Raw genomic sequence first — 19,522 nt, 5'->3', positions numbered from 1 at the left:
TTTTGTATAGCTGGCAAAAGACTCTAACCAGCTTTCCTTCAACAATTTGAGTAAAAGTGTGCTGAATTGGTGGGAAATGGCCATTGCTGCATTAGGGAAAAAAATACTGCAGAGTAACACACAATTATCTTGTGACAATTTGTGTCTATTAGGAAATAAGACCAGAAGCACGTTGCATGGCTGTCAACAAGTAAAAATATCAGCACCATTTGGAGTAAATGTAGATGCTGTTTTTGTAGCACCAGTAACACTTTTTTGTTTTTTTTTCTGTAGGTTCTTGATTGTTACAGACCATTTGCTGAAGTGTCCAGAGTTGGTAGAAGCCCTCTATGCCAAACTGAGCAATCAAGAAAGGTAACCCCAAAAACCAATGTGGCTTTTAGTATTTAGCATTCCATATAGAGTATCCTGTTCACATGATTGAAAAACTGTGTGGTTTCATAGTTGGCACAAAATCTCTAAATACATGTTTCTATGTCAGTAATGGTTTTAAATTGTTTGGTTAACATTACAGCTTAGCCACAACTGGCAGTGATTTATGTAGGGTTGCAGAATCCAGGTTGGCGCCATTACTTGGTAAAGAAATACTTCAAAAAAAAAAAAAAAAAAGGAAAAAAAAAAAAAAAGACAAGATTTTAGGTTTTTTAGGCCTGTGTCTTGATTTCATAAGAGCACCACACCCTGCAGTGTTTTACAGATGTATTTGAAATGTTCTCAGCTGTTCATGCTCCTGTTGTAATTACAAGAAATTAAAAGGAAGTCTTTACTGAAGTTGGAAGTGTCTCCTAATACTGGTTAGCAGAACCTAAAAACTGTAGGTGTGCAGATGCCCATGATGACTTAATCTTTTAGTATTTCCACTGTTTAAAATAAAAAATGCTTCAATAAACTTTCACCTTGAAAGAGTTTTACTTCGAGCATTTGACTAAACGTATGCTGAATTGATGGGAAATGGCCATTGCTATAATTTGGAAAATGCTCGTTTGCAATTGCTTTAATGAAGAATTGGGGAAGACAAAAGCCTGTTTTTTAGAGGAATTAACTTTGGGAAATCCTGTACTTATAATACTACAGCTCCTCCAAGTGCTTGAAGATCTTGTGATCTTGTTAATGTGTTCAGTAGGGCTACTTTGTTCCCCATTTGCTCAGTGAAACTGCAGGTTCCTCCTGTATTTTTTTGTTGGTGAAAGATGAACCAATGTACAAAGCAGTCCCTTAATGGTTTGGTTGGGTTTTTTTCTGTGTTTTTTGCTGTGACTAAAGCCACAGTGTTACTACAAATGGGAGTACGGATGCTGATTGGACATTATAAAGAAACAAAAGGGATGGCAGGCAAAAAAAGAGTATATGATGGGTTTACAACCATAGATAATATATCATTAATTTGTAGGTATGGGATGGAAAACAAGGAATGATACGGAGGGAACTACTGTCTTTTCTCCTTTATTTGGGTTGCCAATATGGGAATGAGTATGTGCTGTGTGCTAACTGTGCCTTGAGGGGAGGGGCTTCTTAACCAGTTAGCAGGAAAGCCCAATTTAAGTGAAAGACCTAGATTTAATTCTTTCGGAGGATGTCATGAATGACAATTTGTTTGTATGTTTTCATAATCTCCTTGAGGGCAGCCAGGACTGGGTTAGGGTGGTCAATTGTACTTAAAAGCAGTTGATGTCATTAGTTTCTAGAAAGGTCACAGCTGGATTTGTCACACACACACTGTGCTATAGGCTGTGAACAGCTGCCTTGACTGAAAGGCTTTTGGCCTTTGGGATGATCACTTGTGGGATGGCTGGTCACAGCATATTGGCTGAATTTATTATCAATCCCAAGAGTCCTGTAAATCAAGTAAACTCAGCTAAGTTTGTCAAAAACATAATCACAGTTCAGTTTATTATGAATTTGATCCTACTGCTTAATTTACTGTCAAACATGTGGAAGTGGTGTAGAAATAGTCCTTTTGCAGCTGAGCTATAGAAGAAAATCCTACTGCGGCATCCTCCTGTATAATGTTAGCATATTTAAGAATGCATTCTTTTGAGATATATGAGGAGACAAATCCAATTCAGATAAAAACATTTTGACTGTCATCACCTGAAAAATGTAACTGTATAAATCAAAGCATAGGGAATTCATTGTGTCAAAAGGAGACAAGGAGCCTTCACCACAAGAGTTGCTGCTCTGGGTGTCCAATAAAGCTGACTAAGACATATAAATGAAGAAAGGACAGATGTGGTATTGAGGTGTCTGGGGAAAGCAGCTTGAGCTCATGAATATGTGGTAACTCTCAGTTAGAAGATTCTTTATCATGCATATTAAATGCACTTATTTTTAAATGTATTTACTGAAACAAAATTAACTATGCGGAGAAGGTTTGCAAATACATAAATTAGTGGTGACTCTTCAAGTTGGCAGTTGCCATAGATAATGGAAGTATATACAGTTGCATGGCCACAGTTATTTGCACTATTCACTGTATTTGCACTATTCAAAGTATTTCCTGTAATTGAAACCTAGTGCATTTGTGATACAGTGGCCATGGTGCATGCCATGAAATAGTTATTGTTGTGGAAGTGGATCTGGAACGTGAATTTTCAATGAAAAGACAAATTCCTGACTTCTGGACAACTTTCTCTTTCATTTCCAAACAAATTGAAGCACTTGGGTGTTGCGTGTCTGAGTTTGCAAATGCTCTGACATAAATACTGTGAGAATATGATCAGCTTTTTAAATGATATTCTGGCACTGAAAAGTGTCTGATGATGTGACAATGCCTGCTGGTTCTCTGCAAGTGATTCTTGTAGAAACATACAGCTATGATATTGAGCCAAAAAGATTGTAGATTGTTGAACTCCTTGCCAGATTTGAGATTTCCCGGTGCGTGTGTGCAAGTATTTGACAGAAGTATTTAGAAAAAGCCTGCTTTGCTTTAATCCAAGGTAGCCTTGAGTGTGGACAAGAGAAGTTAATGCCTTGATAGTCTTAATTACGTTGTGAAATCTTCAAAATGATCGAAGATATTAAAATCTGATTTGCCCCTTTTAAAAAAAGGGTCTTGCTTTAATTAACAGCAACAAAAATGCAACTGAATAGCTTCAGGTGTTTTTAAGGTGCTCAAATACTTCCATCTTCAGTTTTGATTTTTGTGTTATTTCGTATGAAGTGTTCTCAGGGAATGATGTAGCTGGGAAATGGGCTCAGGTAGTCTAAGTGGCACCACTTCTTGCTTATGTTCAGCTGCAAGGCTGCTAATGTCAGTATTGTGGTGGGTTTTGGTTTTTTTTTGGGTAATGCTCATAGACACAGAATAGCTGAAGGTAGCATCAGATTATAGTCCTTCACAAATTTATCAATTTTTATTTAATAGGATGTTTACAAGTATCATTTGATGATGAAAGAAGTGAAAATGTTGAGGAAGGACCTAATTTGTCTCCTGGAACCATTGCTGTCAGTGAAGGGTTTCAGGAAAGAGAAGTCCCAGTCTGGGAGATAGCATGTCCCAAGTGGTACCTGCTAAGAGGTTATAAACCAAGTATGCTTGATACAAAAATTGTTTGGCAATAACAAAATTGCTAGAATTTTACAATACCATTTTTAGACAGGCTTAACAGGACTTGACTTCATTTTGTAATAATGAGCTTCTAGATATAAATTGCACTTTAATGCTGATTTGCAGACTATAGGAGACAGCAATGTGTTGTACTGATGACTGCAAATACTTTATAGTAATTGTTCTAAGTTCTTGCTAATTTGGTTAGCTTCAGGAAGAACTGGTTTAAATTTGGCTAAGGGGAAAAAAAAGGCAAGAGATTGACAAAAAGTCTTCCTAAGTGGGGTCTAAAGAAAAGGAAGATGACACAGCATGATCATTTCCAAGTAGAAATACAATCATTAATACAGTATACAGAATTGTATTTTAGATATTGAACAGTGTCACAAAAATTCATGAGACGTGCTAAAACTGGTACTAAGAGTTGTCACATCTCTTGTGCTTAGCTGTAGGCAAACAAGTAGGAACAAACTGCCATCTGAATGGCCAAACGGTTGTGAGATCGTTTAAAAGAAATGAGCAAATTGCATTGTGTGGGGGAACTAACTTGGAAAAATTCGGGTGAGTCTTGGAAGAAAAACTGAGCCAAACAATAGAAGAAAGGAATGTAAGGGAACTTGCACCAGAACAAAAAGTGTTGCTCTCAGGAAACTGTTGGCTGAATGGCAAGACTTGCTTGAAATTCAAGGGAAAGATGGGCATGTCCTGGAAGAAAACTCAGGAAAACAGTTTTGACACGAACACCTAAAGAGAACAGAAAAATTTTTAAAAAAATTACATACCGTTGGTGTTTTAATTTCACTCCTGTTTCTCTGGAAGGATTATGGTTGTCTAAAAGGGCACCCGATTATATTGCAAGAGGAAGAGTAATGCCATAAACTTCCCTATTGGCAACAATTTCATCTCACTAATACAGTTTAGGGAGGTATGTGGTGACCCTCCAACTTCTTTACAGATTGCTTTTCACTTTTAAACATGTATTATTTGGATGATGGTGCAACAATAGCTGAATGGAATTCTCTTATGCTGGAGATATTTTATTGGAATTATTCCTGTAATGATAAAAGTGTGTGAGCAGCCTGTTTTCTTAGCTCAACGTATGCTTGAAAGGCTCTAAGCTTGGTAAAAACTGGCAGGTAAAATCTAGCCTTGGCTTGGGGGTGAAGGGCATGTGTGTGCCCTTGGTTTTTGTGTAGCATGGCAAATCTGAATTTGTTCAGTTGGGGGTGTTGTGTAACTGGTAGTTTGTAGATGGGCAAGTGTGTGGTACCCAGCTGTAACCTGCAGGACAAGCAGAACCACTCTCTCTGTGAGAGAGGTTACTAGTGTTTGACAGCTTTCTGTTGGGAGTCCACCCTTTCCCAAACTTGAGTGCATTTCTGTGCTACCCTATTGAAAAAGCTTTTTGTCCTCATTCAGATAATTGTTTAATGCAGCTGTATTAATGTCGGTGAGGGCCGAGTTGAGCAAGAACTGAGTAGCTGTTACGTGATTAATAGAGGTGGGTTCTTGGAGGTTAATAAAGCAGTGACCATGCTTTTTCCACAGAAAAAGACATTTCTCTTCCCCTTGTGACAACACGCTTGGTAAATTTAAAAAAAAAAAAAGAAAAAGCATTTAAACTATTCCACATGTTTAAATGTCAGTCCTTCCATCTGAATTGCAAATATTTGAGTGAAAGAAAACCCTGAGCCTGCTCTTGAATTCATTCAATAAATAGTGCTCTTTCAGGTTGAGAGAATTACAGTGGGACTTCACTAACCCGTGTGCTCCTCCATGCTGGAAAAGTCCTGCTTCCACAAAATACTCCTAGTTTGCCCTAACAGCATGAAGGGATATTGGAAATAAAATGACATGAAAGGTGTTAAAATAAATGACCCAACTACGCTTTATAGAGCAGCTTCCTTACACGTCCACTTACTTGCTGGTTTAATACACTAAGTGACTCTTACTGGGTGTATAATTAACTTGGGCTTACTGTAATCCAGCTAGTGGCAATTATAAAACAGCTGTAAAGAACCAAGTGTGCATATCAATTTTTATTTCCCTCCTTTCTGCTCAGAATTGGTTTGAGGTTGGGGAGGAGAATTAGTGAAGGACTGTGTGCAAGGCAAGGGCTGTGAAAAGCTGGTATTTTCAAACGGAAGCTGTCAAATAGTCTGTGTTTATTTTGCTGAACTTAACAACCACTTTTAAGAGCTGTTTTGGTGGAAATTTTAGACATAGGGAATATGCAGTCACAGTAATGTTGTGTTAGGACATAAGAAATTAGAAATTGAAATAGACTTGAGAAAAATATTGACTTGACTGTCTGGCCAGATTGTATTAATTGAATGATGAATTAAATTAATGGTGTGCAGAAATAAACTAGCAAACAGGAACTGATGCCCAGTGTTCATAAGGCTTCTTAATTTTTAAAATCAGCTCTGTTACTAGCATGCTAATTGTCTGTATAATTCTTAACAACTGTATCTGCTGATTCTACTGATAATTCTAGATGGCTTAGTGAATTTGATTAACAAGTTGTTTTCTGATTCTAGAGTTACTTTGTTAGAGCTGATGTTGGAGAAAGTAAGTGAGAAGAACCCAGTAAACAGTGAAGAAATGAACGTCTTCATGAGTCATGCTGAATTCCTTGCAGGCTGTTTCCAGGAGAAATGTGAAGCTGTGCTCAAGTTGACTTCTGCAGCAGATGCAGAAGATGAGGTATGACTGATGAAAAAACACTATAGTACTAGAACCCAAAGTGGTGAATCTTCGTGGCCACTCTTGCCCAAGTGGCACTTGTGTACATTCTCAGTTTACTTGGATTTTCTGTTATGTTCTTCATAGGGATCGCTTCCATAATTTATTTGGGTTGTGAATTATATTTTATTCAAATATTAATCAAAACTTGAAATATTTATAGATGGGAAGCAGCATCTCTTTTTTTCCCCCTGTGCCCTCTCCCTCTCCCCCCTCCCCTTCAAAATTGGGGTAAAATTTGAGTAAACGCTTTTTCTCCAGCAGTACTAAAGTAAGTAAATCTCAGAGGTGTGGGGGGTGTGTGTGTCAGAACATAAATAACTGATGATAACTTGATAATACATCATTAAGATTCTAGATAGTAGTTCTTTGAAAAATGCATTTGGCTACTTGTAAGGCAGATGTTCCTGATCTGTTAGGGACCTCAAAACATCAAGTTGTGATCATGGAGAGCTGTGGGGTGTATGTAATCAGCTTGGTGCAGGGGGGGCTGTCTGAAACCTATAGTGATCCTTCCAGCAAGTGAGGGCTTTTGTCACTGACTCTTCCCTCTTTCCCAATGATTTGGGGATCTCAGGTGGACCTTGCACAGCTCTGACAAGGTGGCACTCCTAGGGCTAGCTGGTGTCCAGGGCATCAAGTTGCATGGCTTGCTGGGATCTTAGTGGCAGTCGACTCCTATCTCTGTCACCCAGACACTTGCCCCAACTCTAGTCCACTTGGAAGAAGTCTGTTATTGCTTCAGAGTTAATGAACTGGTTCTGTTGAGGATGGCCATAATGAAGTCCCTTTGCAAACTAAAGAGGAAGGCTTTTATGGGTCACAGATGGTTTGTGGGTTGCACTTGGGGGAACGTCTGGTGCAGAGCTGAGTCCTGGATGGCCTTATTTTATTTCCTTCTTATGAAGTATCCAAGAGTTGCTGGCTACTTGCCACACCATACACTGCACTGAGGGGGTTTAGGCCATCTAAGGGTAGAGGTCTTTTCAAATCATCTGGTGTTCTATTTTTCCTCTTACTTTCAACAAGCTGTTTGAAGATCTAACAATGCCTTTGGGAATGCAGAAAGCAACTTGCACCATAACTTGCAGTGACCTTATTTGTGTTGTGTTAGTCCATGGTATTGTGAGCAGTTAGTGCCAGGTCCTATTGGTCTCAGTTCTTGATCCTTCTTATATAGATAAAGTTTTAAAGTTTTCAGCTGATTTTAGGGGTGAGTTCTCTCATTTTTTTATTTTTTAAATTTTTTTTTTACTACAGTTAGCCAGAAAACTGAGAAATCTAATATGTTTTCATCAAACATAAAATTAGTTAGTCACTGATTCTCACTGATTCATCATGCTTAGTTTCAGAATTGTAATTAATGTATTTTCCTATAAAGATATTTTAAAAGATATTTCAAAAAAAGTCACATCTAGCTTCTATCTTGCCAAATGACCACAACGGTATATCGAAATTGCCTCACCCAATATACATGCAGTCAGAAGCATTTTATGCTTAAAAAAAAAAAAATTAATCTGTAATTGTTTTATTTGTAGAAACTCTTGAGAACAGTTCTCATAAGTAATTTATTACCAAAGGGAAAAATATTGATCTTCAAATCCTTTTATATGATAATGTTACAGTGTTGTACTGATTTTTGTTGCTTGAATGGGCACAAGAATTTTAAAAGTATTTTGGGAAGCGTTATGAAAAGATATTAAAAATCACTTTATGAGGAGGTGATAGTTGGATGCATTTAAAAAAAAAAAACAACCCCACACATCTGTGACATTCAACTAAACTCTGCCTGGACATCCCTGTGGCCCTGAAGCCAAGTCCCTTGGTCAGACAATGTCTGTTCTAGTAAGCTGTCTTAGCCTCCAAAATTGCAAGGCCACATTTGAAAACTGCCTTAAACTGGCTTGACTCCCAAAATGTTGTCTGGGTGTCCCATCTAGTGTTTAATTTCCTACATGTAGACATTGCCTTTTTTCCCTGAGGAACCTCAGGTCTTGTAGCTTCCATCTCAAACCAATGAAAAGCTAATCATATGCTTCTGCAGTGCTTAAACCAATGTTTAAAATAGCTTTTCCATTATAATCCTGACTTCAGCATCAGTTTGCTTTCACTAACTTTCAACCATACTTGAAAAATAAAACCTTTCACTGGATTTCAAGTTTGTATTTCATCTGTTTATAAGGAACATCTTTTCTGAGTCTCTCCTGAAATATGTTTATTTAAAAGCTCTTCAATTATTTCTTTATTTACTTTTCAAATTATAACTGAATCAAGATGACTGACAGATTTAAAAATATATTTGTGTTTACAGGAAGGATGGGGAGGGACTCTTTACCAGGGAGTATTTAGTGATATGGTTTTAAACTGAAAGAGGGGAGATTCAGATTAGATCTCAGGAAGAAATTCTTTGCTGTGAGGGTGGTGAGAGCCTGGAACAGGTTGCCCAGAGAAGCTGTGGCTGCCCCATCCCTGGAGGGGTTCAAGGCCAGGTTGGAGGGGGCTTGGAGCAACCTGGTCTGGTGGGAGGTGTCCCTGCCCAGGGCAGGGGGGTTGGAACTCCATGATCTTTAAGGTCCCTTCCAACCTAAACCATTCTATAAGTGTGTGAAATATAGTTGCGTGGAGGGGGCTTGGAGCAACCTGGTCTGGTGGGAGGTGTCCCTGCCCAGGGCAGGGGGGTTGGAACTCCATGATCTTTAAGGTCCCTTCCAACCTAAACCATTCTATGAGTGTATGAAATACAGTTGTGGTATCCTTACTTAATAACAGGACAATGATCTTTGTATTCGGTGTTGAAAGCAATTTATTGAACAACTTAGGGCAAGACCTGCACCTTCCTACACCTGTATGAGGAAAAAAAATGAAAATACAGCTTTAGGACCTGGACCCTATAATGGTTTGTTGTCTTCAAGCAGCATAGGAAGGAGCAAAGAATGGATATAATCATAGTAATTAATTACCGAACACTAATGCTGATTGTTTGAATTGTTATATTGATTATAGGGATTCAAAATTATTATACTGGTGGTAAGTAAATGTCTCTTTGTCCTGGACCAGACAAGGCCAGAAGACAAGGGCAACAAAACTAGTGAAGGGCCTAGAAGACAAATCATATGAAGAGCGGCTGAAGGAGCTGGGGCTGTTTAGTTTGAGGAAGAGGAGGCTGAGGGGAGACCTCATCACTCTCTACAACTGCTTGAAAGGACACTGTAGAGAGGTTGGTGCTGGTCTCTTCTCACAGGTAATTAATGACAGAACGAGAGGGAATGGCTTCAAGCTCCAACAGGGGAGGTTTAGATTGAACATTAGGAAGGAATTTTTCACCGAAAGAGTGGTCGGGCATTGGAACAGGCTGCCCAGGGAGGGGGTGGAGTCACCATCCCTGGATGTGTTTAAGGGCCGTTTAGATGCAGTGCTGAGGGACATGGTGTAGGGGAGGACTTTGTAGAGTAGGGGAGATGGTTGGACTCGATGATCCCAAGGGTCTCTTCCAACCTCAATGATTCTATGATTCTATGAATAGATGCTGTGACCTGTGTCCGAGTATTTTCAAGGCTTCTTGCAGTTTCTGTACCACACCTTGTGTGGAATCATCTTGCAGTCACAGTCTGGTACTTGAGCAATGTGTGGTGTTCCAAATTATGCCATACACTCTTAAGGTAATTTCTCTAAGTGCTGGATTGTCACTATAAGCATGCATCAGCATAGCCTGTGAGAGAAAATAGTCCTCTGGCTGAATAAATAATATGCAAATAAAATTGCGTGTCTCATACCTAACCAAAATGCTGCATCTATGATCCCAATCCTATTTACCCAAGAATAATGTAAATTCTCGCAGCCAAAGTTCATTTGACCACAGAACTTTACAGAATTCCTGCGGAGAACAGATTGGTGTCTTGTAGGCGGTGTTTGTGTCTTTAAAGTGGGACGCTTCTACTGGATAAACTCAAAGAAAACATTTATACAGAAATAATTTTCTCAGCTAGTAATTTTCTGCGTTTCTGCTTTTGGAAGCTACTGTGTTTTTGTTAAAATTTTATCCCTTATGGCTCTGTTTTGGTTTCCCCATGATTTTTCAGGGCACATATAACACTGATTTATTGCAGTGTAATACGTTATTGTTTTCGCAGGGAGATGTCCTCATTTTATAGAAATATATTTTTGGCAGCTTAGAAGACCTTCAAAGAACCTGAAGTGCTGAGAGTTCTTCTGTTTAGATCGTCGGTTTTATGTTCTTACGCTATTGTTCATAAGCCATTTTCAGAGATGTCATTTTCATTTCTAGGAAGCACTGGTTATGATTCGTCTTCTTGACGTTCTTTGCGAAATGACATCAAGCAACGGGCAGCTGGAGCATCTACAGGCTCTGCCTGGTTTGCTTGAAACAGCCATAGGTAAGTGAAAAGCCACAAGGTTTATTAACTCTTGGCCTGCTCCAACTCAACGTTGCTCTGTGAATGAAAACATGTTTTTCCCAACTGGTGGTCATTATGATTCTGGCCTTTTAACGAAATAAACAAACAGGAGAGCGAGTTAATCTACATTTTCAAATATTTGATTTGCTCCTGGAATTTATCTGCTTCTCTACTCGCTCGCTTGGCTCCTGTTACCCAACAGAGCCTTGATTCAGCTGGCAGCAACGCGCTGTGTACGCAGTAAGAGCTGTGCGAAGGACAGTTGCTTCCTCTGTTCTTCCACTGCCTGGACGTGTGTGGAAGAATTGCCTCAAGAAGTTGAAAATGGACTTTTCCATATCTGTTCCTTTCTGTTCTCTTTTCTCAAGTCACAGGCGACAGGACAAGAGGAAATGGCCTCAAGTTGCACTAGGGGAGGTTCAGGCTGGATATTAGGACAAATTTTTTCACTGAAAGTGTTCTTAGGCATTGGTATGGGCTGCCTATGGAGGTGGTTGAGGCCCCATCCCTGGAGGTGTTCAAAAGACGGGTTGATGTAGTGCTGGGAGGTCTGGTTTAGTGATGATGCTCCTTGTTTGTTGTGTGGGTGTCTATTTTTGTCAGTGAGGTTGACGGTTGGACAAGATGATCTTTAAGGTCCCTTCTAACCTAGAAGATTCTGTGATTCTGTTTCCCAAATTCCTGAAAACCAGAAACTAAGCATGGTTCTTAACCAAATTCAGTGACTTTTCAAGGTCAGTTTGAAAGAAGCTTTCTTCTGCTAAGAAATAACAAGCGAAGGGCTGTACACAAAGAAAGTCAAGGCAGGGTGGTCCAGAGAGACCCTATATGCTCAGGGAGGAAGTATATGTATACTGACCTGTGCCTTCCTAAATCTTAGCACTTTCTGAGACAGCTGATGTATGCCACTGTTTTCTGAGGAAAATTGTAGCTTTATGGATTTTAAAGAGCAATATGTAACAATTTGGCTAAAAAAGGAAAAAGGCTGAAAGAGCTGTTAACTATGTCTATGAGATGTGCAGAGAGTCCTTGCTGTTAAAAAAAAAAACAACAAGCGACCCCCCAAAAAATCCGAAAAACCGCACACCACCACCAGAAAAAAACAAATAAAAAACCACAACCAAACCTCTGTTTTTGAATTTTTGGTGACAGGTTCATAGTTTTATTGCTTACAGTAAGACGACTACCAACGAGATATGTTTTGTGCACGTGTGTTTTGAGGAAACTCAAAGTCATGCATTGTATCATCCGAGTGCTTGCTCTAAGTCTTTCAACTGAAATGAGAATTTCAAGGAGGTGCAGATGACTGAAGTTTCAGAAGCCAGTGGGCCAGTCCTCCTTGCTCTAGCTGTGCATAGACTACCATGTGCATCCTCTGTATCTCCCACATGCCCTCCACCAACAGGAATGGATCAACTCCTCTAGTTCCTCTTTAAGGCTGCCTTTTGGCAACAAGACTCCTTTCATCCTGGAGCAGCTAAGAGGCTGGAAAACTGTATCGATGTTTTATCACCTGCAGTATTTAGTTCTGAAGACCAGAAGAAAAAGGCTACGTAGTGCAAAAGATTTTCATCACTAGGAAGGTCTTTTGGATTGAGGGGCTTTTTGGAAGAGTTGCTCTTCGGAATAAGAAGAGAAGGGCAGATTGAGGCATCCTTTAGTTGAGAGTGTGGGTGCAACAAAGTCACTGCGTTGTGTTGTTGTGCAGTGTTTGAGACATTGCTGTTCTCTCTGGGTTAGCATCGTGCATGGAAAGTAGCTGCTTTTCTTTAATCTTTTCCTGGACCTCCCTTTCCAGGTAGGTGCATCACTCATTGCATTTTTACCTGCACTGTAATAACATTTTGAAGACTTCTGTTTAGGTTGGTTTTTTTTTTTTTTTGTGGATCTTTTTGGTTTGTTTTATTTTTTTAGTCCTTTAGTTCAGGAGTCCCTCTTAAGGGCAGGCAGAAGGTTTGGGAAGACCATGGAATTCCTTCTTACATGTTTGTGTGTGTATAAAATACTAAGACTATAAGGCAGGGAAGCACACAAAGTGAATGCCACGAGAAGGATGTGAGTGCTGATTTTTATGAGTTTACAAAAGCAAATAAATTTCTATGAAAGAGATTGTGTTAAAAGCTATTTTGTGATGATGTTTTTAGGGGCAACAGGAGATTGATTGGTTTTTCTTCGTTCAAAATACGAACAAATACAAGTGGTAGCTCTCATACAGGAGGCCTCTAGGACAGATTATAGTTTCATATTTTTAAAAAACTACCAAAAACATAGTTACATCCTTTTCAGCACAGAGGGTTTGTTGTTGGTTGGTTTTTTTTTTTCCTTCTCCTGTATCAGCCACCTGGGAGTGAAACTGTAATACAAGGACCTGTAAAATTACCTCTAATTTAAATCCAGGAAATCCAATGCCCATTCCACTATGGATGTTATCACATCTGGAGCAGGGGGAACATATGGCTTAATTACTGCCCTTTGCTGTAACCTGGTTTTGCTGTATCTTTACTGTTCCAATAGAAGTTGCATGAAGCATCTTGGGGATGCTGGCATGACAGGCCATTTATTAGTATTGCAGGTTGCTTAGAGAAGAAACACTTAAGCTTAATTTTTAAATATAGACACAGCCTTTAGTGACTTTGCTAGTATACCCTCTCAGGGGTTCACATGATTTCAGCTTTTCTTCTGGGTGTGCTTTCTTTGTGGAATGTTGTTTTCACAGATTTTAGTTTCTGTCCTCTGGAGCATTGTAGAAGAAAATCCTAGTGGCTGTAAATTAGCATTTACTATATGGGAATGTTGGTATTTCTCAGCTGATGAGATTATGGCACTGAAGGATTTGTAAAGATGTGTCAAGGTGCTAGATGTATTTGAAATCTTTTCTCATACTACAGAGCTAGGAACAGACTGAAGAAGAGAGGAAAAAAAAAGCAATTCTCTAATTTCTATGTGTTGCTGTGACAAATTTGAACTAAAGGAAGTTTTCTAAACACCTTGATTTTTAGAAATATATTTACAGTGCTAGAATCATCAACAGCCTGCAAATTCTGACCCTTCAAGTAGAGACCAATAGAACCAGCCTTCAGACTTCATGTCTGAGTGTGTAAAGGATACAAAAATACCCTCTGACCTTGGGATGGCCTTTTATTGTTATACTAGTGCAAATTAAGAAACCAAGAAAATTTTCAAAGTTCTTTTGACATATTGCTGAATATCGGAAGTTATGTTACTTAACTTTTACTACTAATTGTTAGGTTCAAGCTCTGAGCAAAGTGATACTAATTTTCATGTGTTAGTGAATTAAAATATTTTTGGTTTTTTTTTAGATACCCTGAGATTAACTCATCTTGCTGGGAAACAGGCCGTAAATATTTTCACTGCTACCCATGCTATGACAGGGCAGGAAGAAATTTCACATCCAGCTGTGGGTTTTAAATCTCATCTCATTCGATTGATTGGAAATTTGTGTTACAAAAATAAGGAAAACCAAGACAAGGTAAGTTTATACATTTCTCTGGCAGAACTCAAGATGAAGATCTATTGTTGATGTACAAATAGAGATTAGAATTGGTCACGTAAAGGAGGTACTTCTCTTTTTAGTGTCTTTGAGCTACTATCACAAGTATACTAACTTTATAATAACAACGTGATGTGTGCCTGTCTGCCTTTTACTTCAGTCCTAAAGAATGCAAGCCAGTGCCTAATTCCTTTATTGTTTTCACATTTGCATTTTTTTTTGAAAAGCAAATGTCCGAGATTAAACCTCAGCTTCACTTTGAAGGGAAATGAATGGGAATTGTTGCCTGAACTTAATTTTAAATTCTTGAATTAGTCTCTAGTGCTTTTTCCCTCCCCCTCCTTAAAATTTTCCATGCCACTTTAAAAACACAGGTCTGCTTCCATCAAATCACTGGAAATGGCAGCATATTTTTAAATATGAAACCCTTTTTTCTTAGAGTGATAAAAGATGTGGCTTTCCTTCAGGACTTGTTAGACTAACCTCATTTTAGCAAGAAAAATTCCAGTAGGTTGCTTTTCTTATTTGGCCTGGGCAACCACGTAGTGTATTCCAGTAGCCTTAGATTAGTGAAAGGTTTCTGTTTCTCTAGTTCTTACCTGTGAGTTTCTTGTTGCTGAGGAACCTTTTGTTGATTCCTGTACTTTTCTCTTAGAATTGTCTTTTCTCAGGGCAGCCTTGTTCTGGAAGGAAATGGTCCTGAGTAGCTGTTGTTATTGATATTTGTCATTGAACAGGGAAATTTGTTTTTCCTTTCTTGATTAATTTGGATCAGGTTTCACCTGCTCTCAAGGAAGCAATTTATAGGCTGGAAAATGAAAAACATAGAACAAAGGCTGTATCAAAGAAAGAGTGACAGAGATAATGGAGTATTTTTATTTCTCTCATGTTGTCAAATGAGAGCAAGTACCGTGTCAGCAAGTACCAAAAAATAATTTATACTGGTTACTCTGCAGGAAGTTACATACGATGACATATTCTGAGTCTAATTCTGTGTTGACAAGGAGCTATTTCAACAGAGTGCTGCAAAAGCAATCTGTGTTGGAAGCTTCTGCTTCCTAAATATGTTTTTGTTGTTGATTACTTTGTTTTACAAAGATAATAGATTCTTTTGTACTGATGCCATCAGCTGCTGGTTTCAACTGCTGCAGTACCTACCGAGTTAGACTTCTCTAAAGGCAGCTGGGCATTTTCATAGTGTCTGAGGAAAGGGCTCCCATTTCCTTGTTACTTTTAATGCAGGGCAGAGAAATGGAAAATCTGAGGAATGCTCCCCGCTTTGTCTGACAAATGCTAATAATATGGGCATATAGATGGGAAATATGGTAATGATCCTCCCTTTCCCCATTCATTTTACAGAATATAATATAAGATCTTAGTATTTCTGAAAAACATTATTAATCCTGTTCATCACTCTTGCACAGCTCTGGCTCTGACCCGTTATGATGTAATATTTGTTTATGTAAGTGGAATACATTTTTGTGGAATACCTTATTATAGCAGAGGGGAGGGGGTTGCTTTCATTTTGAAAGGGCTGATTTACTGCTTATTGTTCATTTTTGCTGGGATTTTCAAAGGCCCCTGGAGCAATTAGGCATGCAGGCTTAGTGTTTTCAATGGAAGTTGGGTATTAACTTGCCTTAAACTGCCTGCAAATATTATTGCTTTATGCCGTCTCGAAAATTACTTAGATTTTTGAGTGTGATATCATGGAACATTATTTAAGTGCCGTTGAAACTTTAGAAATGCCAATAGTTTGATATCCTGTCTGTACCTCTTGTTTATTTCATATATTTAAATTGGTTCTAATAAATGCATATGTCATTTTTAAGGCAGTTTCCATCCATAAACACATGCTTGTGAGAACAGGGTAAGCAGCCCATATCATTGCATACATAAGAAGACTGAGGTTTCGAGATGGGAGTGAGTTGTTCAAAGTGTTGCATGTGTCAGTCCTAAAACTGAATGCTAATAGGGTTAATTCTTGGGTTTCCACATCTCTCTTTAGAGTAGTATTTCACAATATAGGTCTTATTTTTTTATCCATTAATGGGTTTACACAGGGTTCTTTATTTTTCTTTATACTTTCTATATTCAATCAAAAGTGATGTAATACATGGTAGATTTTTTTTTTATATATATATATAACGAGCAAACCAACCAACACATCTGAGAGACCTTGGGCTTTACCATTTACCCATTGCTTTTTGGGTAACCCACTGTGTCAATTCTAGGCACAAGCTGGGGAGGTGGCTTTCTCTCCAGTCCCTTTAGTTGGTTGCCTGGCATGTGAGGGCTGCACATCACTTACCAAAGGCTCCTTGACAGCACTGATAGTATTCTGACTCTTTAATGAATTGAGGCTTTCACACTTGTTTTCTGTAATATTTTTCTGTAATTTCTGGTCCCAGTAGAGCTCTTTTCTCAGTAGCGATGATAATGCATTAGAAAATGGAGTAATAGCACACTACTGCTAATAAAAAATCACAGAATCACAGAATCTTAGTGGTTGGAAGGGACCTCTGAGATCGAGTCCAACCACAAAAAAAAAAAAAAAAACCAAAAAAACCCCCCAAAACCCAGGGAAGAGACTCTTCACTTACATTAGATCATGAAAATGAGACCCACTGGTTCTAAAGGGACCAAGAATGATGCTGGCACCATGCTGAAGTATTTATCCCAACAATTCCAGCATCTTTTGCAATTCTCTGCATCGTCTTGGAGACATCATTGCATTTCAGTAGTCCACAAAATGCTTCCTATATAAGCTTATATTGGAATTGCAATAATATCTGCAAAATCTTTTAAGATTCCAGCCAGGATGTCTTCAGAGAAGAACAATGAACTTTACATCCTACCAGCTTCTATCAAGCATCTTTAGAACCAGCAGGAGGTACTTCCTACAAGCTTTTGTCCCTTATGGAATCACCAGCCATATGCCTGTTATTACAATTCAGTAAGACCAGAGCAAGCCAGGGTGGTCTCTAACATACAGATCAAACCCAGTGCAGGAAGATACTTTAAAACATCTAGGAAGATAGGAAGAGAAGAACAAAATTTCTCCATAGGTTCTTAAGACTAACACAGTTATGAGAAGAAATACAGCGCTAAATAAAGACTTTTTCAGACACAACGCTTTCTTATTGCACATTCCTCCACACTGGAAGGAGCCGTGCTGCATTTTCAGTTGCAAACACAGGACACAATCCATCCCTGCCACAGCGCCCTGAAGTCACGAGGACCCCTCGCTTACGCCAAGGAGGACTCGTGTCCCAGCACAGCAGAGACTTGTTGCAAAACCACCGTGATTGCATCCTGGCTCCATCCCAATCCCACTGGCCTTGGCCCATTGATCCACCCTGTCCAGATCCTTCTGTGGAGCCTTCCGACCCTCAAGCAGATCAACGCTCCCACCTAGTTTGGTGTCATCTGCAAATTTACTGAGGGTGCATTCGATCCCCTTGTCCAGATCATCAATAAAGATATTGAACAACAAGATATTGAACAAATGTTGACCCTGTTGTTGAAATATAAACTTAGTGTTTAGTGTTGCTCTGCGTAGTTTGTTCTGAAAATCTAAGTAGTCCCCAAAGTCTTGAGGCTTGAACGGTTGCTTGGGCTAAGCCCTCCGAAGTGGACAGAGTTGCATTCCTATCTTCAGGAGCTTCTTCAAGAGTTGAGTGACAACAGGAGCTTCTTCAAGAGTTGAGTGACAACCTGCTCGTTCTCTGGGAGGTGGGTCTTGAGCCAGCCTATGTCTGAAGTAGGATGGTGCAGTCTTACTGCATGGGGTGGGAGAGTTAAAGGAACAGCCCATGCCTGGAGTGGGAGGATAATTGCTCTGTAAAGGCTGCTTCTCCGTCTCTGTTTATGGTCTCTACCTGCTGTAAGAACAATAATTGCAGGGGATTAGTGCACTGGTTTTTTTTTTGCCAGTGGTGAAAAACCTTGTAATGCTTTGGAACACAGAAATGTCTTACTATACTGCTTCTTCACTATCCTTTGTTTTTAAAAAGCATTCTTGAGCTTGTACTCTTGTTGGCATTAGGAATTAATTCTTTACATCTTTTCTTTCTCATAGTTTTATTTACACTAGTATGACAAGTTCTTTAGATATAAGGGACTAGGCAGACATTTGAGCTGTAAACTGAGATGCTTTTTTTAAAATGGGTCTTGCCAGGCTTACTGCCCACTTGGGTATTTTATGAGGCTGGATGGGTTGGTATTGGTAAGAAAAGTGTCTGATAAAATGTACATTTGGATAAATGTTGGGTACTGAGAAGAGGAGAAATGAACAAATAAGTGGGACACTTAGGACATCAAGTGTTGAGCTAGTTCTGTGTTGAACCTGACAAGAGGCTGCAATGGATGTGCAGTTCTCCTGTGCTTTCTCTCTCTGTAGGAGAACAGCCTGTCAAGTTATCATCATAAATGTGGGGCATGTACTTTTGTGATGTCTCCTTCACAAAGATGCATTGTTTTCTCTCTCTGTAGGAGAACAGCCTGTCAAAAGTTATCATCATACATGTGGGGCATGTACTTTTGTGATGTCTCACAACACATCTGTGTGAAGATGTTATTATTAAATACATTGGAGAGAGGTGGGTTGTCCGGCCGAGCAAGGAGTGGAAGCTTTGGCTGGTTGTTATTGAATGAAGTTATCAGAAGGAAAAAGTGGAAATTACTCCATACTCCCCTCAGCAGATGTTATTATTAAATACATTGGAGAGAGGTGGGTTGTCCGGCCGAGCAAGGAGTGGAAGCTTTGGCTGGTTGTTAGGAATTAATTCTTTACATCTTTAAAAGTGGAAATTACTCCATACTCCCCTCAGCTTGTTTGACTTGCCTTCTAAACACCTCAGTTTTATCATCTGGACAGAATTTATACTGGTTGGGGGCGGGAAGAAGCTTTAGGCACTTATTTTCCCCTATTGCTTCTAAAGCTGTAAAGTGATGTATTCGGTGCAGCTCTTTCTGCTGCTTTAGTGTAGAACTGTTTTAATAAAGAATAAAACTTAGGAGGAAACCTAATGAATGAAGTATAGAAGATATTTATTGTAGAAATGAAACAACTACAAAGTAGGTCATAGCAATTAATCTGCTCTTTGTTCATTTACAAGAATATGTACTGGAAGTTTCAACCTCTTCAGTTCATAGAATCATAGAATAGAATCATAGAATCATTGAGGTTGGAAGAGACCCTTGGGATCATCGAGTCCAACCACCTCCCCTACTCTACAAAGTCCTCCCCTACACCATGTCCCTCAGCACTGCATCTAAACGGCCCTTAAACGCATCCAGGGA

At 39.1% G+C, this 19,522-nt stretch overlaps 1 protein-coding gene across 3 annotated transcripts in view; it reads left to right on the top strand.

The window, feature by feature from the left end:
* ATXN10 (ataxin 10) overlaps window positions 1-19,522 on the top strand; it is a 124,227-nt gene that overhangs the window by 49,268 nt on the left and 55,437 nt on the right. For all 3 annotated transcript variants that reach the window (XM_014938386.1, XM_014938384.1, XM_014938385.1), the window contains exons 6-9: window positions 274-354; window positions 6,088-6,253; window positions 10,578-10,686; window positions 14,028-14,197. In XM_014938386.1, the coding sequence (XP_014793872.1) occupies window positions 274-354; window positions 6,088-6,253; window positions 10,578-10,686; window positions 14,028-14,197 (526 nt within the window). The remainder of the gene's footprint in view (window positions 1-273; window positions 355-6,087; window positions 6,254-10,577; window positions 10,687-14,027; window positions 14,198-19,522) is intronic.

This window comes from Calidris pugnax, unplaced genomic scaffold (assembly GCF_001431845.1).
Source record: "Calidris pugnax isolate Ruff unplaced genomic scaffold, ASM143184v1 scaffold47, whole genome shotgun sequence".
Lineage (NCBI taxonomy): Eukaryota > Metazoa > Chordata > Aves > Charadriiformes > Scolopacidae > Calidris > Calidris pugnax.
Note: the sequence above shows the minus strand (reverse complement) of the source record. Positions and strands in the feature narration are given on the sequence as shown.